This window comes from Agelaius phoeniceus, chromosome 1 (genome assembly GCF_051311805.1).
Source record: "Agelaius phoeniceus isolate bAgePho1 chromosome 1, bAgePho1.hap1, whole genome shotgun sequence".
NCBI lineage: Eukaryota > Metazoa > Chordata > Aves > Passeriformes > Icteridae > Agelaius > Agelaius phoeniceus.
The window spans coordinates 119,555,950-119,583,322 of record NC_135265.1 but is presented as its reverse complement, the minus strand read 5'-3'; the positions used below and the strand labels follow the sequence as shown (position 1 = coordinate 119,583,322).

The 27,373-nt window shown below is 36.5% G+C and overlaps 1 protein-coding gene across 4 annotated transcripts; it reads left to right on the top strand.

The window, feature by feature from the left end:
- The first annotated feature begins 726 nt into the window (after positions 1 to 726).
- Positions 727 to 27,373, top strand: PPP1R42 (protein phosphatase 1 regulatory subunit 42). Of its 4 annotated transcripts, none has more exons than XM_077186239.1 (9): positions 727 to 1,026; positions 3,494 to 3,704; positions 4,936 to 5,102; positions 5,539 to 5,677; positions 8,321 to 8,437; positions 13,479 to 13,596; positions 14,875 to 15,003; positions 16,183 to 16,343; positions 23,192 to 27,373. In XM_077186239.1, the coding sequence occupies exons 2-9, from the start codon at positions 3,576 to 3,578 to the stop codon at positions 23,222 to 23,224; spliced, it is 993 nt and encodes a 330-aa protein (XP_077042354.1). In that variant the 5' UTR covers positions 727 to 1,026; positions 3,494 to 3,575; the 3' UTR covers positions 23,225 to 27,373. The 4 variants fall into 4 exon arrangements, 3 of the variants coding, with proteins under 3 accessions (XP_077042354.1, XP_077042346.1, XP_077042359.1); XM_077186231.1 differs by lacking the exon at positions 727 to 1,026 and adding an exon at positions 1,476 to 1,690; XM_077186244.1 differs by lacking the exons at positions 727 to 1,026; positions 4,936 to 5,102 and adding an exon at positions 1,476 to 1,690 and having other exon boundaries at positions 3,494 to 3,649.

Below are 27,373 nucleotides of genomic sequence, written 5' to 3'. Positions count from 1 at the left end.
AAGTTTAATAGTAATAAAATGGTTATAAAAATAGTAATACAATTAGAGTAACAATAACTTGGACAATTTGAATTAGGGCAATATGAGACAATAGAAACAAAGAGTTACGGACGTCCGGGTATCTTTTTCTGTGCAGCATAAGCCCGAAAAAGGACATCTGTTAACAGAGGATTAACCCTTAAAAACAATAACCTGTTGCATTTTCGTACATCTCATACATGATGCATAAATTCCATCCAAACACAGGATTCTGTCTGGTCATTGTGAACTTCTTCCTCTGAATTCTAACGGCGTCATTCTGCCTTAGAGAGGTGGGCAGAAGGTTGTCCTGATAATGGAGCAATAAATTCTCTTTCTCTGAAAGATTTAGGTGTCCTGTGACCGCTATCTCTGTGCGAGTCCTTTCCTTAGGAAAAAAAAGTATCCTACATAGCATAGTTTCTATTTTAACATTGTTATAAATGATCAATCGAAAGACAAATTATCAAAAATGCGAAAAGATTTATTTATCTTTTTCCGCGACCAAAATACGGTCCTCACCACCACGGCCAGAGAGACAGCGTCGAGCTCGGGATCGGCGCTGGGTGAACCTGGATCCGACCTCTATCACATCGAATTCCCCCTCGCTCACAAGAGCCGCTTCTAGCGGGGATGTTTTATACAGTTTGTTATGCCCGAGGCAAAGGAGTCAAGTTTCTTTTGTAACTCTGCATATTCATAGTTGGTTCTTTCACTGTGCAGAGCTGGACAAAGGCCGTTTCCTGGTTGATAGCCAGCGTTGATCGAATCCCGGAAGTCGCGTATTCACATGTATCTTTCTGGCACTTCGGCTATCTTAATCGATGTTATCAACAGGACGACGACTTGTCGTGATGATTGCTCGATTTCCGATGACTCGATGACTCGAGATACCGGTGATCACTGTGTTGGGTGCTGTCTATTCTTGGGCTAAAATGCCGATCGTTACCCAGCCAACTCCAGGAATTTCGGAGTTTGAAGAGACATCCGTCCCTCAGGCTGCTTGTGGTTAGAGACTCGTTTGGATTTCACGATCTTTATAAAATACATTCTTTTATAGCAGGAATTATTTCTAGCATATATTACAACATTTTGTTATAACCTAAAGCTATATTTAACACACTACTCAAGAGAAATAATACAGCATGACTTTCTAACACAAAACATATAATATTCATTTTAATATTTGCGAAGAGCCAATCATAAAATACGCGTTTTTCCCAGGCACAAGGTGTAACTTTTGAGGTGCCCCGTGCAGGGGGGGGAACCGATGACCCTTGCTGGGACATTCCCCACCTCCCCCAACATGGCCGCCAGCGCAGCCGGCCCGCGCCAAGCCGGGTGTGCAGAAAGGCCCCGCCCCTTCTCTCTCTTTCCTCGGCGCTGATTGGTCCGCGGGGCGCGCGCCGCAGCCGGTAGAGGAGCGCCCCGCCCCTCGGCCGCTGGCGTGCGGTTGCCGCGGCAACCAGGGGCGGGTGGCGCGCGCGGGCCGGGAGCTGAGGGGAGAGCGGAGCCGGAGCCGGAGGCGGAGGCGCTTCCTACCGGGAAGGAGCCTGGAGCGGGTCTCGGCCCGATTCCGCCATCAGAGCCGCCTTCCCACCCGCCGTGCTGGGAGGCGCTGGGTGGCGGGGCCGCGGGACGGGGAGGGCGGTGTGAAATCGTGCGGCTGTAGGTAGGAAGGAGCTGGGGAACCGAGGGAGGGGAGACCTGCCCGGCTGCCCCTCGCTTATTCTGCTGGGTTTGGAAAAAGGTCTGAGAAGGGGCTCTGAAAGGTGTTTTTTAAATAAAAAGCAAGAAACTCACAGTAGAAAAACAGGCAACCCACAATGTTCTTTCAGCTCTTCTTCATCCCCACTTTTAAAAATAAAAGACAAAAGCAAATCTCGTATGGCTAAAGGAAAGCTACTGAGCTTCAGATTTGTTTACTGAGAAAGGAAGTTTCTTCTGCCTTCATAGCCTCGATCTTGGCTTTTCTTCAGTTTCTCCTAATTGTAATGCTGGCAGAGAGGATTCTCTATGCGAGGTTTAGCACTGGGATCCTTTTTGCTGTCTCCTCAGTTGTTCTGATACACTAATGTAGGGCTTTTGTGTATAAGCTATAATGTAGGGCTTTTGTGTATAAGCTATAATACATAATATACAAAGGTATATTTACTGGCTGTGAAAAATGCATATTTATGACTGGCTTTTCGCAAATATTAAAATTAATATTATATGTGTTGTGTTAGAAAGTTATGCTGTATTAATTCTCTTAAGTAGTGTGTTAAATATAGTTCTGGGGTATAAAAAAAAAGTTAAAATAGAAACTATGCTATGTAGGATACTCTTTTTTAAAAGAGAGGTCTTGCAGTGAAATAACAGCCACAGGACACCTAAATCTTTCAGAGAAAAAGAATTTATTGCCTTCTTATCAGAAGAAATGAACTTCTTCCCACCTCGAAGGCGCTGTTAGGATTCAGAGGAAGAAGCTGACGATGACCAGACAGAATCCTGTATTTGAATGGAATTTATGCATCATGTATGAGGTGTATGAATATGCAACAGGCTATTGCTTTTAAGGGCTAATCCTTTGTTAACGGGTGTCCTTTTTCGGGCTTATGCTGCCCAGAAAAAGGTACCCGGATGTCCATAACTCTTTGTCTCTATTGTCTCATATTGTCCTAATTCAAATTGTCCAAATTATTACTACTCTAATTGTATTACTACTTTTATAACCATTTTATTACTATTAAACTTTTAAAATTTTTAAAACAATTGATTGGTGGTTTTCACACTGGCTAAGCAGGTGGCCTTTCTATTCTGAGTCATTAAGTTATATCCATTAGGGTATCTTTATCCCCAGATTGTTTATGCCTCCCGTTCAATATTAGCCACTTGCCTTCTTCCCTCTCCCCCATTCTGTCATTTATAAGCTCACTTATATGAGCCGGAGTTTGGAAAAAAAGTTGGGATTGTGAGAGCCTCTATAATATGCCTTAGTGGGAAAAACTCACAGTTTTTGACTGTGCAGAACATGCAGTTGTGTGCATGACAAAAATGCTGTGCAGATATATAAAGAGTTCTCTAGCTTAATACCACCTCTCACAACCTGTAAAACCTGTAACAGAGTCTCCTCTATTTTCTAATTTATAATCAGATTATGAGCTTCCATTAACTGGCTTCTATGTGTGAGAATTATGCCTGCTGTGGAGCATTGTGCTCATATTTCTATGTGAAAAAGACAAAAAACTAGGATATAATATTCTTAAGCGAACTGAATCAACAAATCAAGTAGAAAAATTGTTTTAAATATTTATTAATACACCAAAAACTTGATAAAATATCAGCAATAAAGGGGTAGGATTTTATAAGCAACATAGTATCACTGTAAATGAAAGGAGTGTTGGTGAGGTTATGTCAGATTTGAAGTACACATGAAAGCTTTGTTGAAGATCTGGGATACAAGTAACACAACATTTTCCTTTTTGTTTTTAAGGCATTCTTTAATACTCCTTAGAAGAGCACGTGGAATACAGTATTAAAAGAAGCAGTGGAGAAGCTTGACCTATTACAGAACTATGGTTCGACTAACAATGGACCTAATTGCTAAAAATGCTGGTCACAAGAACCGTAGTGAAGAGGATTTTGGACAGTATGTGCAAAAATTAACTCATCTGAATTTATCAGATAAAAATATAGATTCAATTGTAAGATTTATTTTTTATTATTCTTTTTAAGCTGGCTACTCTAATGTTTTGTAGTTACTGTTAAGATGAGGTGTTCATTGTTGGAGAGATAAACTTGGAAAGCCAAGTTTTACAAATTTGTTAACTCACAGCATAATCTTTTCAATCTATCTGTGATTTATTCCTTAAATTTCAGAGGAAGTCTGAGAAAGGAAAGGAGAGTTCAGGAACAGGAAATAACCCAAGTGAGGTTAACAAATTAGGACTGGTGTAGTGGCTTTTTCAAATTAGCCAGGTTAAAAATATAGGGTTTTTTTTTTTTTAATTGCTCCCTGGGGCTTACTCATTTAAAAAATAATCCATGAGCTTTTCGTTTTCAAAGACTAAACCTGCAAACCTAACCCAGTCCTCCTTCCTCTGAGTTTAATAATAGGAAATGTATACAGGTTTCAATAAATTCTGAGTTAATTCAGATCCCCTCAAGATACTGAGTAAGTTTTGAAACTGCTGAGCCCTGAACAACTGCATTGTTGAATGTGGTGAATTCAATTTCTGCTCTAAAAGTGTGATTTCAGTCAAGAAACTGTTCTGTGTGAACAGATGCTGCAAACAAACAGGTTTATTCAGCCCACTCCTATGCACAGCCATAGCAAGTTAATAATTGGATCAGTCCATTTGATGGGGTCTGCTTCATCAGCTGCCACAGCAAAGTTTTACAGAAACCTTCATGGAGAGTGGTCTTTTAGTTGTTTCATAGGAAAATGTTCAAAGAAACTCAACATTTGAGTGTAAACTTGAGTTCAGAAACATATTAAAACAGATTGAAGTGCAAGGTTTTGTAAAAACCAATAATTCTTTGCCAAGAACTGGTTTCCAGTTACATCAGTGCAGTTTAATGGAGACAACTACACAAAGAATTGTGCTTTTCTGAAATCCATCTGATGAAGACAGGGAAGGGAATGAAGTCACACTGGATGGTGGTGTATTTGCTGGTGATGTCTGTAGTCCTCTGTAGGTTCTGTAGGGCAAAATGGTAATGACAGATTTCAGCCTTTAGATAACTGACTTTCAATCTGTAGACACCTGATAATATATAATAACTCTGGTTTTCTAGGAAAAATAGTTTTATGAAATGTTTACTAAACGTGAAAATTTATAAATCATGCATCAGAATTTAAATATAAGAACAATCAATAGCTTCCAGAAGCAGGCAGTGACTGAATGTTAAGTAGCATTTTATTGTTTATTTTAGGGTGACCTCTCTTTTTGTAAAAATCTGAGAGTTCTGTATTTATATGATAACCAAATCAACCAAATCCAGAACTTGGACTTTGCTTCAAACATAACTCACCTTTACCTTCAGAACAATCGTATTTCAAGTATAGAAAATCTCTCACCACTGAAAAAACTTGAAAAACTGTAAGTTGAAAATAATGTATTTACTTCACTAGTAAAAAGAATAGTTATGACACTTAAGAAATTTTTAAAATTATGCATCATTAAAGTCCTTTCAGCTCTTAAAATTTGCTTTTCAAATAGAAGTAATTGCTTACTGGTTTTTTATGAGATGTTCTGTGATAAAAGTAATATCATCTTGACATATATTTGCATTTAAATGATTTTATTTTTTCAGTCTAGTAATACTAATAAAAATAGCAGTAGATAAAGCTACAAAAAACTGCTTGAATCAGTTAAGTGTATATTCTACTTGTGTGCTAGGTTATTTACTTTAGCTATCATAATTTCCAAGTATTATTCAATAATGCTTGGAAAATATTTTTCTCTATATATTGAAGCCTTGTGTTTGCTCTTACTTTCAAGGGATATTAAATCTATTTTGTGTTCTGTTCTGTAGGTATTTAGGAGGCAACTATATCACTGTAGTAGAGGGTTTGGATAAAGTAGGAGAACTGCGGGAGCTACATATTGAAAGTCAACATCTCCCTCCTGGTGAAAAGCTTCTGTTTGATCCAGTATCTCTTAACTCCCTGGCAGTAAGTATATCTTGAGAATTGCAATGAGCCAATTATCAGGAGATCAGTATTTTTAGGAGAAATTATTATGAGTTGATCATTCTGTGTTTTCCTCCTTTGCCAACTGGTGGCATTATTTGAAATTTTACCAAGAGACTCCCACCCTAATTCTCTTATAAGGTGTCCCTGAAAGTCTACTTCATCTTTTTTTCTTTATGAAGAATGAAAATGAGAATCAAGAGAGAGAGGAAATAAGGAAGTATGTGGATGCCCTATACCAACAGAATGTGAATTAACTAAAAAAGGGGTTGGAATTCATCACTTAGTTTTCTTAGTCTGTTTCATTTGTAGTGAATTAGTTTGTTGATATTTCAGTGATTTCATTGGTATAGTTGTTTATTTACTGCCTTTTGTATTTCTGTAGAAAAATGGAATGGAAAAAAAAGGCACAAACAGATTTTTCTTCCTGGGTATTAAGAACAACACAATCAAAAGCATTCAGTTTTAGTTCTGCAGTTCTTCTATGTTGTGTTATGTCAAGAGTTCAGGAAATCTCTTTGAAGTTGTCTTTCAACATGTTAATTGCTCATAAAACATATAGTTGAAAAGGTTAAAAAGTAGGATTTATTTGCTAATGGATGTAGTTCTGTACTATAAAAATTCCTCTTGCTGTATCTCCCATAGTGTAGTCAGGGCTTGATAAGCCTTTTTTTGTGAAGATGAAAAACTCACTAAAAAGTGAGTTCTTTTGTTCACATGTATATCATAAATATTTGACCTAGTTCTATTTTTTTCCTGTTTTGAGATTATGTAATCCAAGACATGCATTGCTGTTTTTCTTTAATAGAGATGAGTCATTACTGTGAGAGCATTTGTACTTTGTTCCTTCTATATTGGAGAAATTATCAAAGTAAAGGGAAGTTTTACAGCTGTAATCTTCCCAGGATAATAATGTATGATAAATTCTTCCATCTTTTTCAGCAGCCTGGTCTAGATTTTGTTCTTTGTGGCTTTTAAGGCCTTTTGATGTCTTGGTTTGGGTTTGGGTTTGGGTTTTTTTTGTTTTCTATGAAACAACTTTGCATTCTTGATGATGCAACATCTTTTGTGGAGGCTAAATGTAAAAATATTCTCTTTTATCCTTTAAGTGCTAAGTGTTTGGAGCCTTTTTAAGGCATTGCTTTTTACTTCTTAATCTGTTTCTGGCTCTTTTAATGGTGTCAGAGATAAAAGAGATAAAATCATGAGGCTGTATAGCTCTGTGTGTACCACAGGCAAATGTCTGGATGATGATAATGTCATGAATCTGACTGAGAAGATTAAATTTATGAACTGTGTTTATCAGGATGATACTGGTAATTTCCATCTGCAATGTAGGTTTTGGTCAAATTTTTGAAGTATAAACTGTATAAACTGCTGAAATAGAGATTTTTCCAAATCATGGTAAATCTTATTTCTTGTATAATTCTAAACTCATTGGATTAGGAGTCCCTTGTCATTTTCTAGACATATAAACTTTTTCCTTTTATGTGAAACTACATTAGTATTTCCCAGGATAAACAACTAAAACACATTTAGATTTTTATCTAAAATGTAAAGATCTCGGTAACTACTGTCTGTTACAAATGGCAAAGTGCAATATGTGGCTCAGTAGTGTTCCAGAGAAGGGGTAAGGATCAGAGGTATGGATACCAAGAGGTTTGTAGGATCAAGCCTGAGAGAAAAGCAGTGTAGTCCAGCTGTTAAATGAGACTATGTGGGTAGCACATATGGGCTTCAGCTCTGCAGCTCAGATGCAGTCTTGGGGCCCACAGTATAAGAAGAACATGGACGTGCTGCAGCAAGTCCAGAGAGGGCTCAGAGAGGATCAGAGGGCTGGAGCATCTCTCTTATAAAGACAGGCTGAGGAGTTGGGGTTGTTCAGCCCAGAGAAGAGAAGGTTCCAAGGACACCTTATATCAGCATTCCAGTACCTAAAGGGGGCTTATAAGAAAGCTGGAGAGGCACTTTTTACAAGGGTGTGTTGTGAGAGGACACAGGATAATGGCCTGAAGCTGATCAAGGGCAGGTTTAGATTAGGCAGCTATTAGGAAGAAATTCTCTGCTAGTGACTGTGGTGAGGCACTGGAACAGATTGCACAGAGAAGTTGTGGATGCCCCATCCCTGGAAGTGTTCAAGGCCAGGTTGGGTGGAGCTCTGAACAACTTGGTCCAGGGGAAGGTGTCCCTGCTCATGGCAGGGGGTTGGAACTAAATGATCTTTAAGGTCCCTTCCAACCCAAACCATTCCATGATTCTATAAAAATGCAGTCAGTTTCAATGTATGTTTCATACTTCAAAAGTTGAGTTTGTAGCACTTGCAGAACTCTGTAAAGAATTTGAGCGTGTTTTAAAAAACCCAAAAATTCTGGATTTACTAAGAATTTCTGAAATAATTGAGAAACAATCTTACTTTGGTTTTACTTCAAAACCAAAATAAATTACATTTTAGGACAAGGTGGGACACCACCATAAAACAAACTGTATGGTGTGTGGAGGTGGTGTTTGCATGTTTCTTCTTCATATGTTTGTTCATATTTTAAGATAATTTTCTGTAATAATTTACAACTTAACCCACACATGGCATAGAAAAAAATGATTATTTTTCTGCTTTTCTTCCTTCAGAAATCTTTGTCTGTATTGAATATCAGCAATAACAACATTGATGAATTAGAAGAACTGGCAGTTTTGGAAAATCTTTCTTATCTTAAAGCAGTCGACAATCGACTTAAACATATGGAGGTATTAAAGTAAATATTTGTTATTTTAAGTATGGGTGTTCAGGAATTAGCCACGTTCATCCTTATCACTAAATATATAAGTAAAAAGAAATTTTACTTCTGCAGTTACTAAATCTGGCTTGTGAAGCATGCTCTCTTTTCTCATATAAAAATCTTACAGAGAGTAAAAATTGAGAAACATTTACCTAGGGTGTAAAAATGTATAATTTTATTAATTAATACTGAAATTAATTGGCTTAAATAATAACCGAAATCACCAAGACAAAGTCTTGATTGAAATAAACTCTTTATTTTCTGGTTTGTGTAATAATTTTATTTCCTTAGTAAACTTTACTTTCATTGGTTAGTAATTATTAAAATAACTATTCTTATTACATTTGAGAACACAACATATTTTTAACAGATTATTGAGAGAATTTGGCAATTCTCTTTACTAATGAGGAGATTGCAGTGTTTTGTATGCATAACCTATCAGTTACCTAGATGAATTTACTCTATTTGGACTCTTCATTTTTTTACACTATAATATTAAAAAATGTTGAATTATGCCCTTCTTTTTTACTACAGAACTAATAATGCTTTGTATTTCAAGTCCTGGCTGGCAGTTGTGATTGAATTTACATCAAAATATAATTCATGTAGGTTTTTCCTGAGTAATTAAATTCACATTGAATATGTTGGTTACATCAAAATAGCAAAAAGCTTTTTTTAAATAGGCAATCTCCACAAATCTTCCCTTTTTTAAAGGAATCAATTTCTGAATAAAACATACTACAAAAAAAATTCTATTGGTTCTTTCTTTCTTATAAATAAAATATTCTTCTGTTGTGACGATCTTAAAAGAAAATTGTCATAGCCAAAGAACCAATTAATTTTAAGAATGAGGATGCCAGTTTGGAGACAGCATTTTCAGTATCTTAGAGGAAAAACCACTATCCTCTGAAACAGAATCGGGAGAGGACAAAATGACTGCATTATCCAGTAACTGTGTATATGTTATTTATTCTTTATTAAATTTCATTATTTAATCATCAGGAAAACCAGAATTACATTTACCCAAACCAGTTAGACCTGAAGATTTCTATATAGTTAAACTGTTGAAAAATTTTCCTATTAGCATTTGAGTTTGCTATCCCTTACACTTGTACTAAACTCCAGTATATTTTGACAGTGACTGTTCTGTGCATTTTCTAAACAATCTCCAAGTTTTGAAATATATGGAACAGGGAAAGTGTTTCTATTCATATCTTTGCAGATATGTCCATGTAAAATTAATGAACATATCAAATGTGTTTAATATACATTGTAATGCAGGTGGATATTCAACTTTCCAGCTACAATTACTGAGTTTTAAGGGATTGCATTTTGGTAGTCTCTACTTATCACTAAATATAAATTCTTAAATAAATAAAAACCAAACTGTTCAAAAAAGCAGTAAGCCATGAAAAGTATTTTTTAAAAAGTCAGTTTTAACTCTGTAAGGCTTTAGCTCACAGTGGACATCTAGCAGGAGAACAATCTTATACAGCCACTGACTGTTCAAAGAAATAGCTGAGGGAAGTTTTGAGTATATTTCAATATTTTTTGCATCCCCGAATTTCATGATTTCACAGCATACATTATTCTACAGCAGCTGTGAAAGCTGCAAGGATTTTAGGGGTATACAGTTTTATACACTTAATTGGTTCTGCTGGCTGAACTTGTTACATGCAGCAAAGGCTCTTTCATTCCCACACGAGCTGCCTCCCTTCTCCTCCCTCTTGCCCTTCTGTTACCAAAACCCTGATGTATACCTCTTTTTCATGCCAAAAGCACTATATCCTCTGCTTTCCCTTTCTTGCTTTGCCATCAAGAACTTCCCCAGGAAAGTCTGGCATTGATCAGAGATCGTGGCAGTGCCACATGACAGGGAAGTGTCAGAGAGCTCTGTACCCAGCTGTGCTTCACCTGGCGGGAAGAGAAGCTGTAGGGGAGCTACCCGTGTCTGAGCAGGTCTGGTGAACTGCAGGGATAACACGGAATCTTTGAGAAAGAGGAAGATATGAAGGGCATAAGAAATCATGAAATACAATCTTATGTAGACTTTTCTCACTTTTGTGTACTTAGTAGAATTATTTTATATTTTAAAATTTCAGTTTTTTCACTTTTATTATGAAAACCCATATTCCTTTGATTTCTTACCTATGCCACTTTGATTTCAGCATAGTTAAAAATTAGGACTAATTAATTCAATAAATTCAAGCATTTAAGGTCATGGCTAATACAGGGCTTTGTTAGCATAATTAACAGACATCAAGGCATATGACCTTGTTTCACTTGACTGAAGTTTATATAATGCAGTCTGAACAGTAGACAGATGAAAATCAAGTAATTTTTCTGAATTCATGCAAAATAACTATGACTAGCTACCACATGCAAAAAGTCTCAGGTCAGTTATCAAAAATATAATTGATTTTAATAGAAGTGGCTTTTATTTGTTTTCTATTGCTCGCTACTTCATTTATTTATCGTATTGAGGTTCTGGTTTGCTTTAGTCAGGATCACAAGGTCTTCTAGACTGCAGTGTACTTGGGTTAGAATTAAGGAAATTTTTTAAAACACTATGTATATTTAAAAAAACCCCACAACTATTCCTTTTTACAGAAAGCCAGAATATAATTTATTTCTTAAGTTCATTAGTTTTGGAAATGTTATGAGTTGTGTGAGTCTTTGGATAGATAGAGAAAAATATAGCTAGAAATTCCTGGAAAAAATCTGTATTTCCCAACTCTTTAATTTATTCAACCTCTGCCCAGTATTGATTCTGACAAGAGATATCACAAAAGATGAATTCATTCACTTTAGAATTGAGTCAGGAACAAGAGAAAAATTATAGATTTTCTCAAATAGATTATGACAGGTAATCAAACTGGTGACAAATGGCTGTCTGTAGATGTGGCTGGGGCAGTTGGATTAGACGTTTCCAATAAAAACTGGAGCATACTGGTCAAATACCAATTCTTAAATGGCCACTGTTAATTGGTAAGAAAGTTATTGCCAGCACTACAGCTGCCTACTCAGGCACTTGCCCTTCCCCCTCCCACCCTCCCCAATGGAATATAATTTGCTCGTCAGTATTTTGCAGCAGACCTCAAAGTGATAGCATGACATGATCATTTATCAAACGGAGCCTGCCCACAAGAGTGTCTGGTCCCTTTAGTACAGCTTATTGAAAGGCTGGGAAGTGAAAGCACTTTATTAGAGACAGGAAGGCAATGAACAACTAGAGCGTATCGAAAGGGTAATCATATTTCAGCACAGGATTAGTGTGCTCTTAGATAAACATACACTGGAGTAAGCATGTTCAGGGTCATTTATCAAGTAAGTAACAGCTAACAAAAATCTACAGGACTCTGTATACATTCATCAAAGTTAAACTGTATACATTTTGTTTCAGTCATAGCCAACTTCGTGTTGCAAAACTATTACTTGGGAAAATTCTTTCTAATGAAATCTAGAACACCTTATAGACTTCAATGATAGTATCTGAATGCTTAGGTAAGGATAAATAAATATACTTGCTAAATGATTTTTTTTTTTTTTAGTAAGTCTAGCCTAAAATATTTTGCCCCTAAATTATGTTTGTGATTAAGTGTTAGCACCTAAACTGTGGGGGTTATCATGTTGCTATCCTGATACATACTGATTAAGCTTTGCTGAATAACATTACAAGAATTATTAACATTTCTTCACGTGGACCAGTCCTCAGAGTTTCTTGCATTGTTTTATCAGTCTTGATCCTCACAGAACCAGACTTTTGCTCTCTAGTTTTATAAAAATACATTTGTATCACTGTATAACAATAGATGATATCACCATCATCATAGATAGACCAAAAATTATATGGTTTGGAGGTATGAGGCTGTACTGCCACTTTGTCTTCCACATGATTTTTCTAAACATGTATTATATAACTGAAAGAATATTTCCAAGAGGATTTTCTACTATGGGAGATGAGCCAGCAAAAGCAGAATTCTCCCTGCTTGTGCTACCCAAGCAAATTTCTAGATTTGAAGGAGCTAAGAGAAATCTACATTGCTAGAGACTTCTTTGTTGGCAGCAAGCTACAAAGTTTTACACCCTCTGTGGTTTAGAATCCATCACAGCATGATCAGTAGAATTTTCCAAATTATTACAACATTAGAACATAAATCCTCTCTCCTATTTATACCTATTGTCTTGGATCCCTCCTGCAGCTTTTCAAACATACAAGGAAAACCTGTCAAGAGTGAAAGTTAAATGAAATTTTGGAAAGAAAGTATTTCAGAAAGTAAGGTGTCTAGTAGAAAGGAGCAATCTGATAAAGTTTGCATGTTTTCAACTTGGATTTATTGTATTTGAAAGACAGAGTAGTTTCATCTAGGTCACACTGCCCCTGGGTAAGCAGACAGAAACAGAGATGGAGAAAGGTATATTTCACTAATTTCACTCTGTAGGCCAATACTGTAACTGACCACCCACAGTTAGGTAGGGGGGGATTACTGTTTCTCCTGTAAAATACAGTTCTACATATATAAAAAGAGAGAGGCAGTCCACTGTGGATTGCATGATTTTTAGCTTTTTTTTCTAGTCTGTACTTTATCTGTATAAGGTATTTATTCTTCCACACAATGATACTCTTAAGGGCTCTGTAAGACCTTGGGGATGCACCAACAGACATTGTGTATAATACAAATTTTTTCATTGCTAGTTCCTAGGCCTTGGGTGCTTATCAGTGGGATTGAAGTGGTAATTTTCTATAGCTGGCATTACTGTATCCCTAAAAATTCAGCATCTTCCAACATCACTGTTTCTTCTGTGCAATTTTGATATATTCAGGGGATGCTGTGAACCACTCTGTTTGAAAATGCACATTCTTAATGTGCATAATACATGTGAATAGTCTCATTGAAGTTATTTCTGTGTGCAGGATTTGGGCCTGGCTGAACAAATCACATTACTGTTGAATTTTACTCTGGTGGGGGAAACATAATCACAATGTTCTGTTGTTGTTCCAATTGCAGGATTTGGAGGGTGTATTAAAAAAATGGACAAAGCTACGCAGAATAGATCTTACAGGAAACCCCATCTGCCAAAAACCGAAGTACAAGGATAGGATTATAGTACAGTCACTGACTTTAGGTAAAAAATTCAATCAATAGCCCACCCATAACCCCCATCTTTTAGGAAACAACTGAAAAATTAATTGTTCTTGAGTAGCACTCTGCATGTAAACACAGTTACTGCTATAGATATTTATGTCAAATCATGAACTTTTAATTTATGTAGAAAGCTAAAATGGCTTATGTAATCAGCTTCACAAGCTATCTTGCTTAGCTTTTGGTATTAGTCATGGTAATAATTTGTTTTATAATAGAGGATTGGTGAGATTGTTACAAGACAGTTTTTTGTGTTCATATTCCAGATGTGAAACTGATTTTCAAAGATCATTTTATGTATTCCCCTATCAATTTGTTGTAGTTGCTAAAGTGTTTTTGTTGTACAGTGCCAGTTGTGCAGATCCCACCTTACTGTGTTTGAATTTGTCATAACATTCATCCTTAAATTTATAAGCAGTTCACACTTATGTTGAGAGTGTATTTGTTAATCTTAACACTTATGGTGCAGTTTTTATTATTATTTTGCATAAAATTTTAGCAAGAAAGGAAGAAACTGATTCCTCTATATCTAAATATTTATACTGTAGAAATAAGTAAAAAAAATCTGCTAATTTTTCCCTTTTTTTGGATAAATGTGGCAATTATTTTTAAAGTTATAATTACAGAACTTGGTTTTTCTCAGAGCACAAAATATTGGCCATTTAGAAAAAGAAAAAGCCTATCTGTACAATGAAAATAACAGTGCCTTAGGACAGTTCTAATGCAACCTAAATTTGTGGGCACATGAGATATTTCATTTGGGCTGACTCAAACATGCAGATGCAACAAATGAATCATAGACCATAAGGCTTATGGCACTTAAGTGAGTAAAGTTAACCTTGGAGAGGCAAATCTGTGTGACTGTGTCTCCATGATCAGTAGAATTCCTTAATTGCTGAGACATGCAGTTTCCCTCTCCACCTGGATGTCTGCTTCTATCTAAACCCTGTGTAAGAGCATAACTTTTCTGTGGAACATTATAGAAAGTCTTGCATGTTAACCAAATGTGAAATATGTATATTTCCCTTGAAATTTATAAAAACAGTAGATTCTTTTTTTTTTTTGTAATTAAGACATGTTAACTCTCTCTTGCAGCTTGAATATGAATATCAGTCTTTATTGGGTATTCTTTTCTTTACCAAAATACTAGAAAAAGGAAAAAAGACTTGAAGAGAATTAATATAGAGCCAATACACATTACCTACAACTTTGTATAGTCCTTTAGTTCACTTTGTATCACAGAAAATGTTCTCTTTTGCAGAATCCCTGGATGGGAAAGAAATTCAAGAAATGGAAAGACGTTTCTTAATGAATTGGAAAGCCTCCAGAGCTGCCAGGAAAAAAAGCAATGAAAGAAAGACTGATGAACAGGCAGCCAATGTAGAATTTTGTAAGCAAACTAATCAATTACTTCATGCTTATTTAAAACTTACAGAAATCATAAAATTACAGCTAAAAATAAATATGCTAAGAATTGTTTATAAGACACTTGTACCAGTGATGAGTCCAAAAGACTTGAGTAGAAATGGAGATTTTTAAATATAAAATTTAATTTTAGCACTAGTTCATATATAGTTTTTTTTCCCCTCACATCCCAATCACCCAGAATTATGGAAAGGGGTAGCTAGTGCATTTTGATTGTGTAAATATTCACATTTACATCCATATTTTAAAAATGTTGGGCATTCTAGAATAAATATGGATAAAATATATCAGACTTTTAAAATCTACTTGCTTATACTTATTTGGTTTCTGTATATTGTCAGTCCTTTAAAGGCCTTTGCAAGATACATGTCTGGCAGAAGTCCAAGTTTTTAACTCGGAAAAAAAAAATGGCTGGGAGGTAAAATAGCCTTAAACCCTTTTTGAGGTTTAAAGGCAACCTGTTCTTCAAGTGGGAAAACAAATTAGTTTTGAAACTCAAGCAAAACCTGAAATAAACTTTGAGGTTTTTTTAAAATGGTGGGAAGGTGGTGGTTGTTACAGAGTTGGCTGCAGGTTAAAACATAAATGACTTAACAGCATGTCTTGCTGTCTTGCAGGACTTGGATACAGACATTTGACTTGAAATTATTCAAAATGGTTTGAATTACCACATTTATAAAATAAAACTGGGGGCATTTACACTGTTGCTTTCAGAAAATCAATTAATATGTTATTTTTGAGACATGAAGGCTGATGCTCTGCATGCCAGCACCAGCCCTAAAATAGTTGGAGTCTGCTCATTGTTTGGAAGCCATATGTAAAAGGCAATGATTCTGAAATGGTCTTCTGAATAACTGCTGATATAAGGAGGTGCTATGTAATTGAGTTTACTCCCTTCCAATTAACTCTACCTGAATGGGAATACCTGTTTTAATATTCACCTTCATCAGTGTTTTCAGCACCTTCTATAACTCCATTCAAAGTTTTCTGTTCTCAGTTTTCAAATTTGAGGTATTATACCTTAAGGTTCATTACATTGTTTTCTATAATGAGATATATTGGAACCTGTGATCAATTACACTGAATATATATGGTTTGACTTGGGATATTGAATTAATCCTTTTTTTTTGTTTGTTTTCTGCAGCTGACTTTGAAGCACCTAATTTCACAATTCCTCTTCATCCCAGTTGCTCTGTGAAAGAAAAAAAAGAAAAACCAGATTTTTTAGATTTGGCTCACAAGCAGAAAGGTGAAAGAAAACCTCTGCCAAGAATCCGTGAAAGAAGAAGTCAGATGAAAACTCAGGTGTGTTTCTCAAACAAGTTCCTTTTAGTTATGTTGGTTATTGCTTGTCTAAAATAATTTTTTTAAACCATGTTATATTTATTGTCTTTATTTCTTTGAAAGACAGGATAATAGATTTCAGTTTCTGGTTACAAAGCAGTGGACTAGCTAATAGCAGTAACTTTGGGGTTACTAGTTTCTGTCATATGCATTTAATTGTAATCATTTTCCACAAGGATAAAATAATGTTGAAGTTAATTCTCAGAAGTAAGTTGAGGTGTGAGGACCATTGGTGAAGAGTGATGCTGTGGATAGAATTATCTGGAGAAGGAGAAACAATCAGCTTTCATCATTACAGCTTACTTCTAACAGCCATGCTCCAGTTTCACCTGTAGCTAATTCACCTGAACTAGCCAACAAAAAACCCACATCATTTATACAATGCTGTTGATAAAATAAATAAATGCATGCAACTGACACGGGCATTTTTTTGTAATTAAATTAGTAAATATAGTATTCTATTTTGCATTCAAGTTAGAATTTATTAGTATGTCTGACAATTTAACTGAGCAACATTTAATGCTACTTTATTTTTGACACCTTGCCACTTTCCTGTCTAGAGTTTTGTTTATTCTGATTATTTGTTCTGATTAAAAATAGCTGCCTTTCTGTTGAGAAGGGAAGAAGAATTGCAAATCACAAAGCTTCTCTCTTTCAAATAATAATTTTTGTTCATCACAGGCAATGGATATATTCTGGTCTAAAGGAGAAATTGAGTTTGTCAAATATGTACCCGTTATTGAACTTTTTTTCTTTCTCAGAAAGCACAAACCAGTGGAGCAGTTAAAAACAAGAACTGCAGGAACAATGTACTCATTATTATAAAAAGTAATATTTTTAGTACTACTATAGTTATACACTATTATTTTCCAGTGAATAGTACAGGCTTCTGAAATTTGGAGGGATACAGACTAATACTCATACCATATAAATGTTGGGATTTTTTAATTGTAAGATGGGTTTGTCTGCATGCTCAGTGTTCTGTCAGCTTGCATGTCATCTAATAGAGATGCAATATTAGTATCCTGTCATTTTGGCCAGGCTGAGCAAAACTGTGCTTTGCATTTATCATTCCCTTTAGTCCTAAAAAAGAATGGAACATGTGTGTACAATATCTTTTCTCCTGTAAGACCTTCTTCTATTCCCTTTGAGACAAAGCATTCTCACTCTGCTTTACAATGGTAAAAAGCTGTCCAATTGTTGAGCTTCTTTGCTTAGCAAATATTTTCTCAGTATTCATACAATCACAGCTCTGTTGAAGTCCCTTTTGACACTAGAAAGGCAAAGAGAGCACCTTCCATACTTGATTGAAATAAAATGTCTATATTTTTATTAATTTACATTTGTAAATTAAACAATTTAAGTGATTTTTTTACTGGTAATCTAGAAGATTTTAGCCTGATTTCACAGAAGGGTTAGAAGAAACTGCAGTCAGATGACATGCATTCAGTATTTTCTAAAAACTTCAAAATGGGACTTTTATCTTAGATGCTGAAGGTTGCTGTACCTTACAATTTCACATGCAATCACCGATCCTGAGATGTATTCTAATCTTGTTAGTAGAGGAATTCCATAGAAACCAAAGTTTTAAAGTTTTGTCAATTCTTTAGAACATATATTGGGAAAAAAACCCCAAAACCTCAAAAAATAGAAAAATTCATTCTCAGAGCTTATGCAGATACGAAAAAATGATAAATCATAGTAATCCCTTGCCATATCCACTAATTAGGGATATACAAGAATGTGCTCACAAGTAAAGGAAGGAGTTTTTTTCAAACTGAACAAATACCTGTATTGTTTAATTGAAATTCAGTATTGGACCAAAGAAATTACTGGGTTTTAATCCTAACCTCTGTGTTAGTCAAATAAATTATTCCAACAGATGTTTCCTCTTTCCCTATACATACTAGGTGATGTTTGACCTTGGCAACTGAAAAATAGGCATTAAATACCTTTCTAACATACATCTAAGATCCACTGAGGATTGCATGTAGCTTGAACAATGAAAAAAGCCACTTATTACTAGATTACTAAAATATGTCATTAATCTTTCCTTTTGGATGATATGAAAACAATAGCAATTTTATATTGAATTTTAAGTTAGTTTTGGACATTCAGAGAAAATTATGGATATTGGCAGGAAGTAATTAAAAGAAACCAAATCACTTAACTATTTTAAAGATACCTAATACCTTCCAATGGGATACACCATTATTAATGTTCCCTGAGTAGAGAAGTTGTTGAAATTTTGATGTTGTAAACTTAATCTGTAACCAGCAATTTCTGCCCACACTGCCTTAGTCATGGAATTAAATATTGCGGTAGGTATTTGCAGCAATTCAGAATGTGGTGGGAAAGTCACCTTTTGTCCCTCCATTGTATGTTATGGGATTAGCAATGTGGAAATATCTTTAAATTATACAGTCAGCATGTAATAAATATGCTGGATTGTGGTAACTAATCATAAGCCACTCTGCTGCTACCATGCACATCATGTATATTTCAAGTTGTAGTCCAAAAGGAAGGAACTTGCAGTGAACAGTGTTAGTTCTCCCTCTTTTTAGATGCTTGTATGAACATTGTATTTAATTAATTAAATATTTATCAATGCCCTGAGTTGCAGTGATGTGTGTGGTCTGAAATCTACACAGGATAATGTATATTTGATAATAGGTAGGAATGTGCATGTTCTGCATGTATACTGGGCTTTAGTTTATAAGAATCTAACTAACATTATAATAAATAGAATTATTACAGCCTATTATATGACAGGTTTCTGGGGTGAAATGATACCAATACTATAATGATGCATACCCAAAACATAAGCTTTGCAATCATACACTTTGCATTACAGAATGGAGCTCTCTTATCTGAGAGGGAGGTGGGGAAATACGTTACCTCTGGACGACCTAATTCTTGTTTGCTTACTGAATATCAATTTCAGCAAACATCTGAAAATTCAAAAATAAAAAATATCCTCAGTCTTAGCTGCAGGAGAAAGAGAAATACAGATTTAAGATATAAACTAGGGTAGTTTTATCTGTGCACCCTCGAGTTGGTTTTAGCAGCAAAGAGCTTACAAGCACTCCAAATGTATTCAGAATTAGGTGCATTAAGTACTTAGAGATACCAGCTGCAGCACTTGGCCAGCACTGAGAGCATCCTTGGAACAGACAGGGAGTGCCTTTTCCAGCAGCCCTCCCACTGCCCTTCCTTGGTGATGGTGTTGAAGGAAAAATGTAAACATCTTCTTAGTGAGGTCTACAAAGTACCAATCAGCATTTAGTGCTGAGGGCTGTGGAAGAGAAATGTAAGGAATTTACTTGCCGTTGAATTATTCAGCCATGACATAGGATGTGAAAGGAGTCCACAATGCTAGATAAAGTGTAAGGATAAAGAGATAAAGTGAAGTTCTGAAATTAAATAGGATTGCTGAAGCAGAGCCGTTTGAATGAAGGTCAACTATTAGAAGTTTCTGGTTACTGTGGCCCGTGTAAGGTCTCAGCAGGCAATTCAGCCAGTTTTAGTGGTTGGTTCCCTCTTTTTTTTCCTTTTTTTTTTTTTTTGTGAAGAATATGCACTACCTGTAAAAGTGAGTGTAAATACTTTTGCAGAGACATAATTAATAATATGGTAATCTGCAGCCTAGTGGTATTTTTGGTATCCATATTTACATCCTTGCTGAATATGGTGCTGGATGATTCTCCCATGATCATTCATACTCTGTTCAGAAGCAAAATTGCCATCACAAACATACAAGACACAAACAATGGCATTGTCTTCTGTCTAAACTACTTCCAGTAGTGATAATTTTAAAAAAACAAGAAAAAGTAGGTCTACTATATGCTAAAACTGTAGTACTCAGCACTGCCATGTCATCCAGTTTCCTAAAGGCAGTAATAAAAGGCATCCCTTTTTCCTGTGCCCCACTCCAGCTCTCTGTGCTGTGCCTGTGCCCAAAGCTAAGGAGGAGTAAGGATCTAAACTTTGCTGGCAGAACACGTGCACAGACCCCCTGTGCCCTTGAGAAGAGTACATTCTTTCAAAGCAGCCATTTGCTGGTGAGCAGATTGCCAGCTAGACTGTGCATACTCCTACATGTCTGGCTGACCAGATAGAGCATAGACAGTTCTTGCAGGGCAATCTGGCAGCAGCACATTTGCTTGCAACAGTCTGCTCCCTCTGCCAGGAGATAGGGGCTGTTTCCTGGATGTTTAGAAGACCAAATGGCACATGTGACCTGTCAGCAACTTACCAGGGCACATCTGGGGCTGCAGGCTGTCAGAGGCTCTCAAGAACATTGAAACCCAGACTGTCTGAAGCCTTCTGCATAAAATACATGAATATTTAGAATGCTGTAGGTTGGAAGATCACTGAGTCCAACCATAAGTCAGTAACATTTTAAACAGAATGCAGAATGAGAGGGGACTACTTAGTGATGTTAGTGTGAGTTGTGTCTTGTAACTGGGTCCATCAAGACTGTATCAGGAATTAAATACTGTTTTAGGATGATAAACAAAAAGCAAACTCAGATCTTTGCCTATCTATTTTTCAGGTCTACATGCTCACCCTAATAGTTACTAGATAAATGAAACATTCAGTATGCAGTATTTAGTTTTTCCCCATCCTTAAATCTTTGTTGTCAGTACTGTTGAGATAAAACCTCAAAACTTCATAACATTTTTGGTCTGCTGCATTAGCATTGCACATTTTTTATTGTGCAACTGACAAAATTATAAATATCACTTTAATAACAAAAATATGAATATAATTAGAAAATTGTTAAAGAAGTAATGCTGTGTTTTTAGGTTCTTAAAATACATAACTGCATGGGAGTTGGAAAAAGTAATTTGAGGTTTAAATTTGCTGCTTGAATAGGAATATATAAATAAATTCTGTCATTTCAGTATAATTCTGTTGAAGTCAGTTCCAATAATCTAATTTAGTGCAATAATATAAACACTCTTTCAATATTTGCCTTCCTGTACCCTGTCACACATTATGTAGGCACACTCCCCTCTCTGAAAAGTTGAAAGCAGCTGCTTTAACAAAGCTGAGGTGAAAACACAGTCACTGTGCCCTCATCTAGCAAGATGAACTGCTACATTTTGGAGGACAGCACTGCAACCACTAATTCCTTTGTAGCAGCCATACCTCCTCAAATTCACTTCCAACACCTTGGGATGCATCCCATCCGATTGCAAAGACTTGGATATGTCAGATTTCCCTTAGTGGTTCCTAAATCGGTCATCATCTACTGTTGGTAGAATTTCCCCCCACCAGAAACTAGGACCTAAGGGGTGTGAGACCAGGCCTTACCAGTAAAGATTCCAATGCTTTTAGAGCTTCCACAGTACTGTTAGTGTGTCACTGTGTTAGAAGTACCAAAAGAAAAAAATATAGACATCACTGCCCAAATACCTTCCCTTGATAATGCTATTACCATAATCAGAATGTATGTAAACACACAGTGTTTGAGTTACTGATCTAAAGCTCATATTTGAACTTTCACCCCATAGCCAATGAAAAAAATCCTATTTTTTTCTAATGCTGTATTATTTGTTTCTATATGCAGGTATAAAGCAGTACACAGCACTGCCTGTGATACAGCTTTAAAACCATACAGTTCAAAGGTCCTCAGATAGACAGGGGAAAAAATAGCCAGAAAGCTGTCAGTGTTCAAGATGTGCCCATTGATTTTTCAGGATGAGGATTCAGACATGATCTATTAATATGGGATAGTTATGTGATTGTATTCAGAGTGTAACTGGTAAAAGTTAAGTGCAACTGAAAGGCTCTCTTTCCTGTTTTTATTATTTTTTATCTCACTGTGGTGTGCAAAGTAGCTATCCTGACTAACAGAGCTCTGAGGCAAAATGATTAATTACGTGAACCTGATTATTTACAGTCACAAAATTATAAATGCTATATATTGTAACTGGAAACAATACTTTTTACTTTGCTAGGAAAAAAACCCCAGTGAATTTTTTTGTTATTTTAAGTCACTTGGCCTTGAAGAATTCTAGGAATTCACTGCTAAAAGAGTTGTATTTAAGCCTTACCTCTTCAATCAAACTACACTGTAACCAGACACTACAGAAATGACTGACTACATCTTTCTGTTCTCTTAATTCTGAGCAGAATTAATTGCTGCATCAAAACCAAGATAAATTCAAGCCAGCTGTGAAATGATCCATGTAATAGACTAATACTTTAAATCAAAAAGAGTTTTTAATCAATAAGCTCTTCCTTTCTTGGAGAGTTAATATGTTAGACTGCCATAGTAACCACTGATTACACGTCCAGTAAAGTTGGGTATAATCAGTTACACTTAGTTTGTAGGAAAATATTTGGGAATAAAAGACTGACTCTTATCTGATTTCATTTATATGAGAAATTGCTTTGATTATTAATAAGTTTTTTTTCTTATAGGACTTGAAAATTAAAGTATTTGATACACATTTATGTAGGAAAAAACGTTAATACCATCTCTGTCCATGGAAAAAGTCATTTTTGTAATAAAGGGATGTACAATACCCCAAATAGACAGATTCTGTCAATTCAGAATATTCTGGTTTCAGGTTTGGCATTGGGAAGAAAAACAAAAGGGCTTTCACTGCAGCAGCCAATAATCTTGCAACAGTTAAAGATCTTTTTTTCAAATCAGCAGCATTTGATAACATTGCTTATCATTTTTATAGAAATGGCGAGTGCTCCCAGGAAGTGTTAATGACAACAGGAGCAATAGGTGCTTTCGTGGGGCTGTGACATGAAGATCTCACCTGTCTCCTCTGATCTCTCTGATGTAGGTTGAGGAGGAATCTGAAGCAACAACAACATAATTGTTCGAATTTTAAAAGCCAGAAGTTACAGGATGTGAAGATTTGGCCATTATTGATTTTCTTTTTCCTTTTTCTCCCTCAAAGCTTACAAAGAAAGGTACTGGTGTCCCTTTGGATATGTTGCCTGTGTCTTTTTAATCTCAAAACCAGACAAAATGAAGTATGCTGAACTTAACACTGCTTTCTAAGAACATTGGGAAAAATAATAAAAATTTAGAAGCAACGCTTTGTCTCAAAAGCATGTAAAAACATCAGCACCTTCTAGGTTAAACTGGTTGCCTAATTCTTAAGCTGCCTCAAGAAATGAACTGATTTTAGCCAGTGCCTAGCAGATGCTTCTTTCCCTACATGGCACTCAGCAGTTGTGCAGAGACGTGTTCACAGCAGAGTCATGGAGTCTTTAAGGTTGAAAAAGACCTCTAGGATCATGCAGTCCAACTGTAAACCTAAAACTGCCATATTCACCACTAAACCATGGTGTGGTGAACACCAAACCACACATCTACACCTTTTTTCACATTTCCAGGGATGGTAATTCCACCATTTCCCTGGACAGCCTGTTCCAATGCTTGACCACCCTTCCAAAAAGAATTTTTTCTCAACAGCCCTAAGCCCTCCCTGGTGCAACTTCAGGCCATTTCCTCTTGTCCTGTTACTTGTTACTTCAGAGAAAAAAACAGCCCCCACCTGTCTACAACCTCCTTTCAAGCAGAAAAAAAGCTATTAGCACATGATTTTTGAGAAGATCTGTAGTCCTAAAAACTAATTTCCATCATTTGGATTTTTCCAAGTTCTGGTGAATATTGTGGAGCACTTAGCAGAGGAGGTGCGAGAAGATTAATGATGTTTGTGCCGATTAATTTTTTGATTGGGAATATCATTCATTAATTTAACTTCAAATTCTGCTTGTTTGGCAGCTGTGGACTAGTTTGAGTAATTAAATAAATGCTTGAGACTTGAGAGATATAGGAAAATTCCAATCCTACAGGTAAGGAAAGGAAAGCCCGGATTACAAATTGCCCCTGGGAAAAGACCTTTCCTAATGCAGTTTCCCTGAGTGAATGGCAGCTCAGCAGCTTGTGCTTACAGCCCTCTCTGAAATAAGAAAGGAATTTATCCTGAATAAGGAAATCAGGATCTGTCTTTTTGCATGGAATGTTTTGTGTATTTTGTGAACATTTAAAAAGATAATTTGGTAGAGATGATTAAAATACATTTAACTCCTGCATGCATCTCTTGAAAAACAAGATCTTCATTATAAAGAACAAGATTTCCAAAGCTAAGACAGTAAATGAGTGGTGCTGTAACTCTGAGGTGCCAGTGTTTCTGTTAAAGTGCTGTGGTTTATCCAAACCCCACACAGCCACTCACTCACCCCCCCTCCCCCATTGAGACTGGGAAAAGAATAGGAAGGGTAGAAGCTGGAAAACTCATGGATTGATATAAGGACAGTATATTAGGGAAAGCAAAAGCCACACATGTAAGCAGAGCAAACCAAGGAATTTAGTCACCATTTCCCATGGGCAGGCAGGTGTTCAGCCATTGCCAGGAAACCAGGAGCTCATCACATGCTATACTTGGGAAGGCAAACACCAAACATCCAAACATTCCCCTGCTTCCTCCTTCTCCCCCTAGTTCAGATACTGAACATGATGTCATATGGAATGGAATATTCCTTTGGTCAGTTGGGGTCACCTGTCCCAACTTGCCACGTTGTCAGTTCCCACGTCCCCAGTCTCCTCACCAGCATGGCAGTATGAAAAGCAGAAAAGGCCTCATCTCTGTGTTAGCTCTGCTCAGCAATAACAAAAACATCTCTAGATTGTCAACCCTCTGTTCAGTACTAATCCAAAATACAGCCCCATACCAGCCACTGTGAAGAAAATTAACTCTACCCCAGTCCAAAGCAGCATATAAGGCTGGTGAGTCATTTGCCTACAAAATTAGAACATTCCAAACATGAAATAAAGCTCAGATGTGTAGCTGTTAGTCCCTTACTGAAATCAGTACTAACCAAGTACTGATACTTCTTGTTTTAGCTGTAGTCACAATGATATTCAGGTTGAGAAGGACAGAAAAGCATACATAAAAAAAAAGTTGATTCTTTAAGTAATTTCCAAAGAAGAATGTCAATAGTGTTGATAAGCACGTTCACAGTGTCAGCTGCTGATTGCTGACTCAAAGCAGCACATGAGGAAGTCACTGCCTGATCGCTATATCATGGTGTTACCTTTGCATCTTACACTTCCCTCTGCCTTACACACACCCATTTAAAACTATTTAATGGTTTGTGACTATTTTTAATGTGGGTTATGCTGTGTAAGCCACCTGGAGCATCACATACTTTTCATAGGTTCTGAGTATTTCTGGATTAAAGATTTTAACTTCTTGTATGATAAATAAAACATTGAAGACCTGAATTAACTACTCCCAATGCAACATGTGCCATGGGGTTTCACAGAGAGTCCCACACCCAAGCAACTCAAGTCAAAATACACAAAGCAAAGCTCTAAGAAAGTCTTGATACCCTGGTCTAACACTTATGTACACACACACACACACACACACAGAGAATGGACCCCTTTTGATACTACATATTTTAAATATATTTTTAAAGTATAAGAAATGCTGAGAGAAAATGCTATAAGAAGTGTATTGACACACTGTAATATGGCACATTTAACATAACTGTGGAATATGCTATGGTTCTACAGTAGATTATCAACATGGCATTTGAAATAAGGGGGGAGAAGTATTTAATTGGAAATCTTCAAAATATTTGTTTGGATTTGGAATCCATTATGCTAAGATTTCCTCAAGAAGCAAAAATTGTGAACTACAACTTATTTTCATTCTCCTTTGGCTGTGTCCTGCCTTTGATTTGCTCCCAGGCTACAGCTGGAATCTGTGGGACCTGACCAGATACAATCTGTGTGTGGCTTCCTGCCGGAGCTGTTTTACTCAGACAAGCAATGCTTCTCTTAGTTTCTGTCAGAAGCACCAATAGCTGCTGCACCGTACCAGCAGGCAAGGACACTTGAGAAATCCTTATACAGAAATGGGAATGGGAGAAAATTAACAAATTGGAAAGAAATACCCTGAATGTTTGTGCTGAATTGTAGCCATAAAACCAGAAACTAATTTGACATAAAGGGAGCAGAGTGTACCTGGAAAAACATCGTTCTGTCTCTGGTAGAACTTCTTCTTACTTAAATCACACTGGAAATCTGTGACTCTGGCAGTTTTCAGATTCGAGATATACTGTGGAAGGTAAGACAGGAAAAGTAATTCTCAGTCATTTGTCTAGGAAAAAAGAAGAAGAAACAGCTGCAGCCATTTGTTACAGCTTTAGATTTAAACAGTGGGTTGGTACAAGAAAATAATCACTGGATGTCTTTGTGCTTATAACAGAGGAGGTGTCATCTGATGGGAGAAAGTCTTGATGGAGCAAAGAACAACTATTTCTATATTTCTATCTCTTTCTATCTCTATTTCTATCCCTTCTATCACATTTTAGGTTGTGTTTAAAGCACCCCTTTTTTGGTAACAAGGCTAGCAGCCAGAGTGGTGTCTCCAAACACTGTTCAGTTTCTTACTGTGCAATCTCCCTAATCACACTCTGCAGTAAGGTGGATTTGGTGTTGTCTAAAGATGGTAATGGGAGTTCCACCACCACTTCTCTTCCAATGCCTTCCACTGGATTTCCTGCACTGAGGCAGAACTCTGTGTACAGCGGGAAACTCAAAAAAATACTGTGTTGTGGGATCTCAGCACATCGTTCCCGATGTCCAGAGATACCAGGAGAACCCTTGGGGGTCTCCAAAATCCTGGAATGTTGCCAAGTGTGTTTGGTGGCTTGATTTTGATCCATCCACAGAAGTAACAAGAGTTTGAGGACAAGAGAATTACTTTAGAGTAAAAGGTGTAAAAGAGACACATTTAGAGGGTGAAATATAGACTTTAAGGTTTTTGGTACAGGGGGGTTATGGAGACAAGATGGAGGGATCAGGGCGTGTCTTGTCCTTCTTCTTTCTTCTTCTTGTCCTCCATCTCCTGTGATGATGTTGGCACTTGGGGATTGGTTTATGGTGAAGGTGCACTTGCTAACATGGGTGAAAAGCATTGGGAAATAAAGGTAAATATTGTGTA

Excerpts from the sequence above, each read along its gene's own strand:
- PPP1R42 (XM_077186239.1), top strand. The coding sequence starts at position 3,576 with ATGGTTCGACTAACAATGGACCTAATTGCTAAAAATGCTGGTCACAAG. Across the intron at positions 5,678-8,320 it reads TATCTCTTAACTCCCTGGCA|AAATCTTTGTCTGTATTGAA; the intron begins GTAAGTATATCT and ends TTCTTCCTTCAG. Across the intron at positions 15,004-16,182 it reads GGCAGCCAATGTAGAATTTT|CTGACTTTGAAGCACCTAAT; the intron begins GTAAGCAAACTA and ends TGTTTTCTGCAG.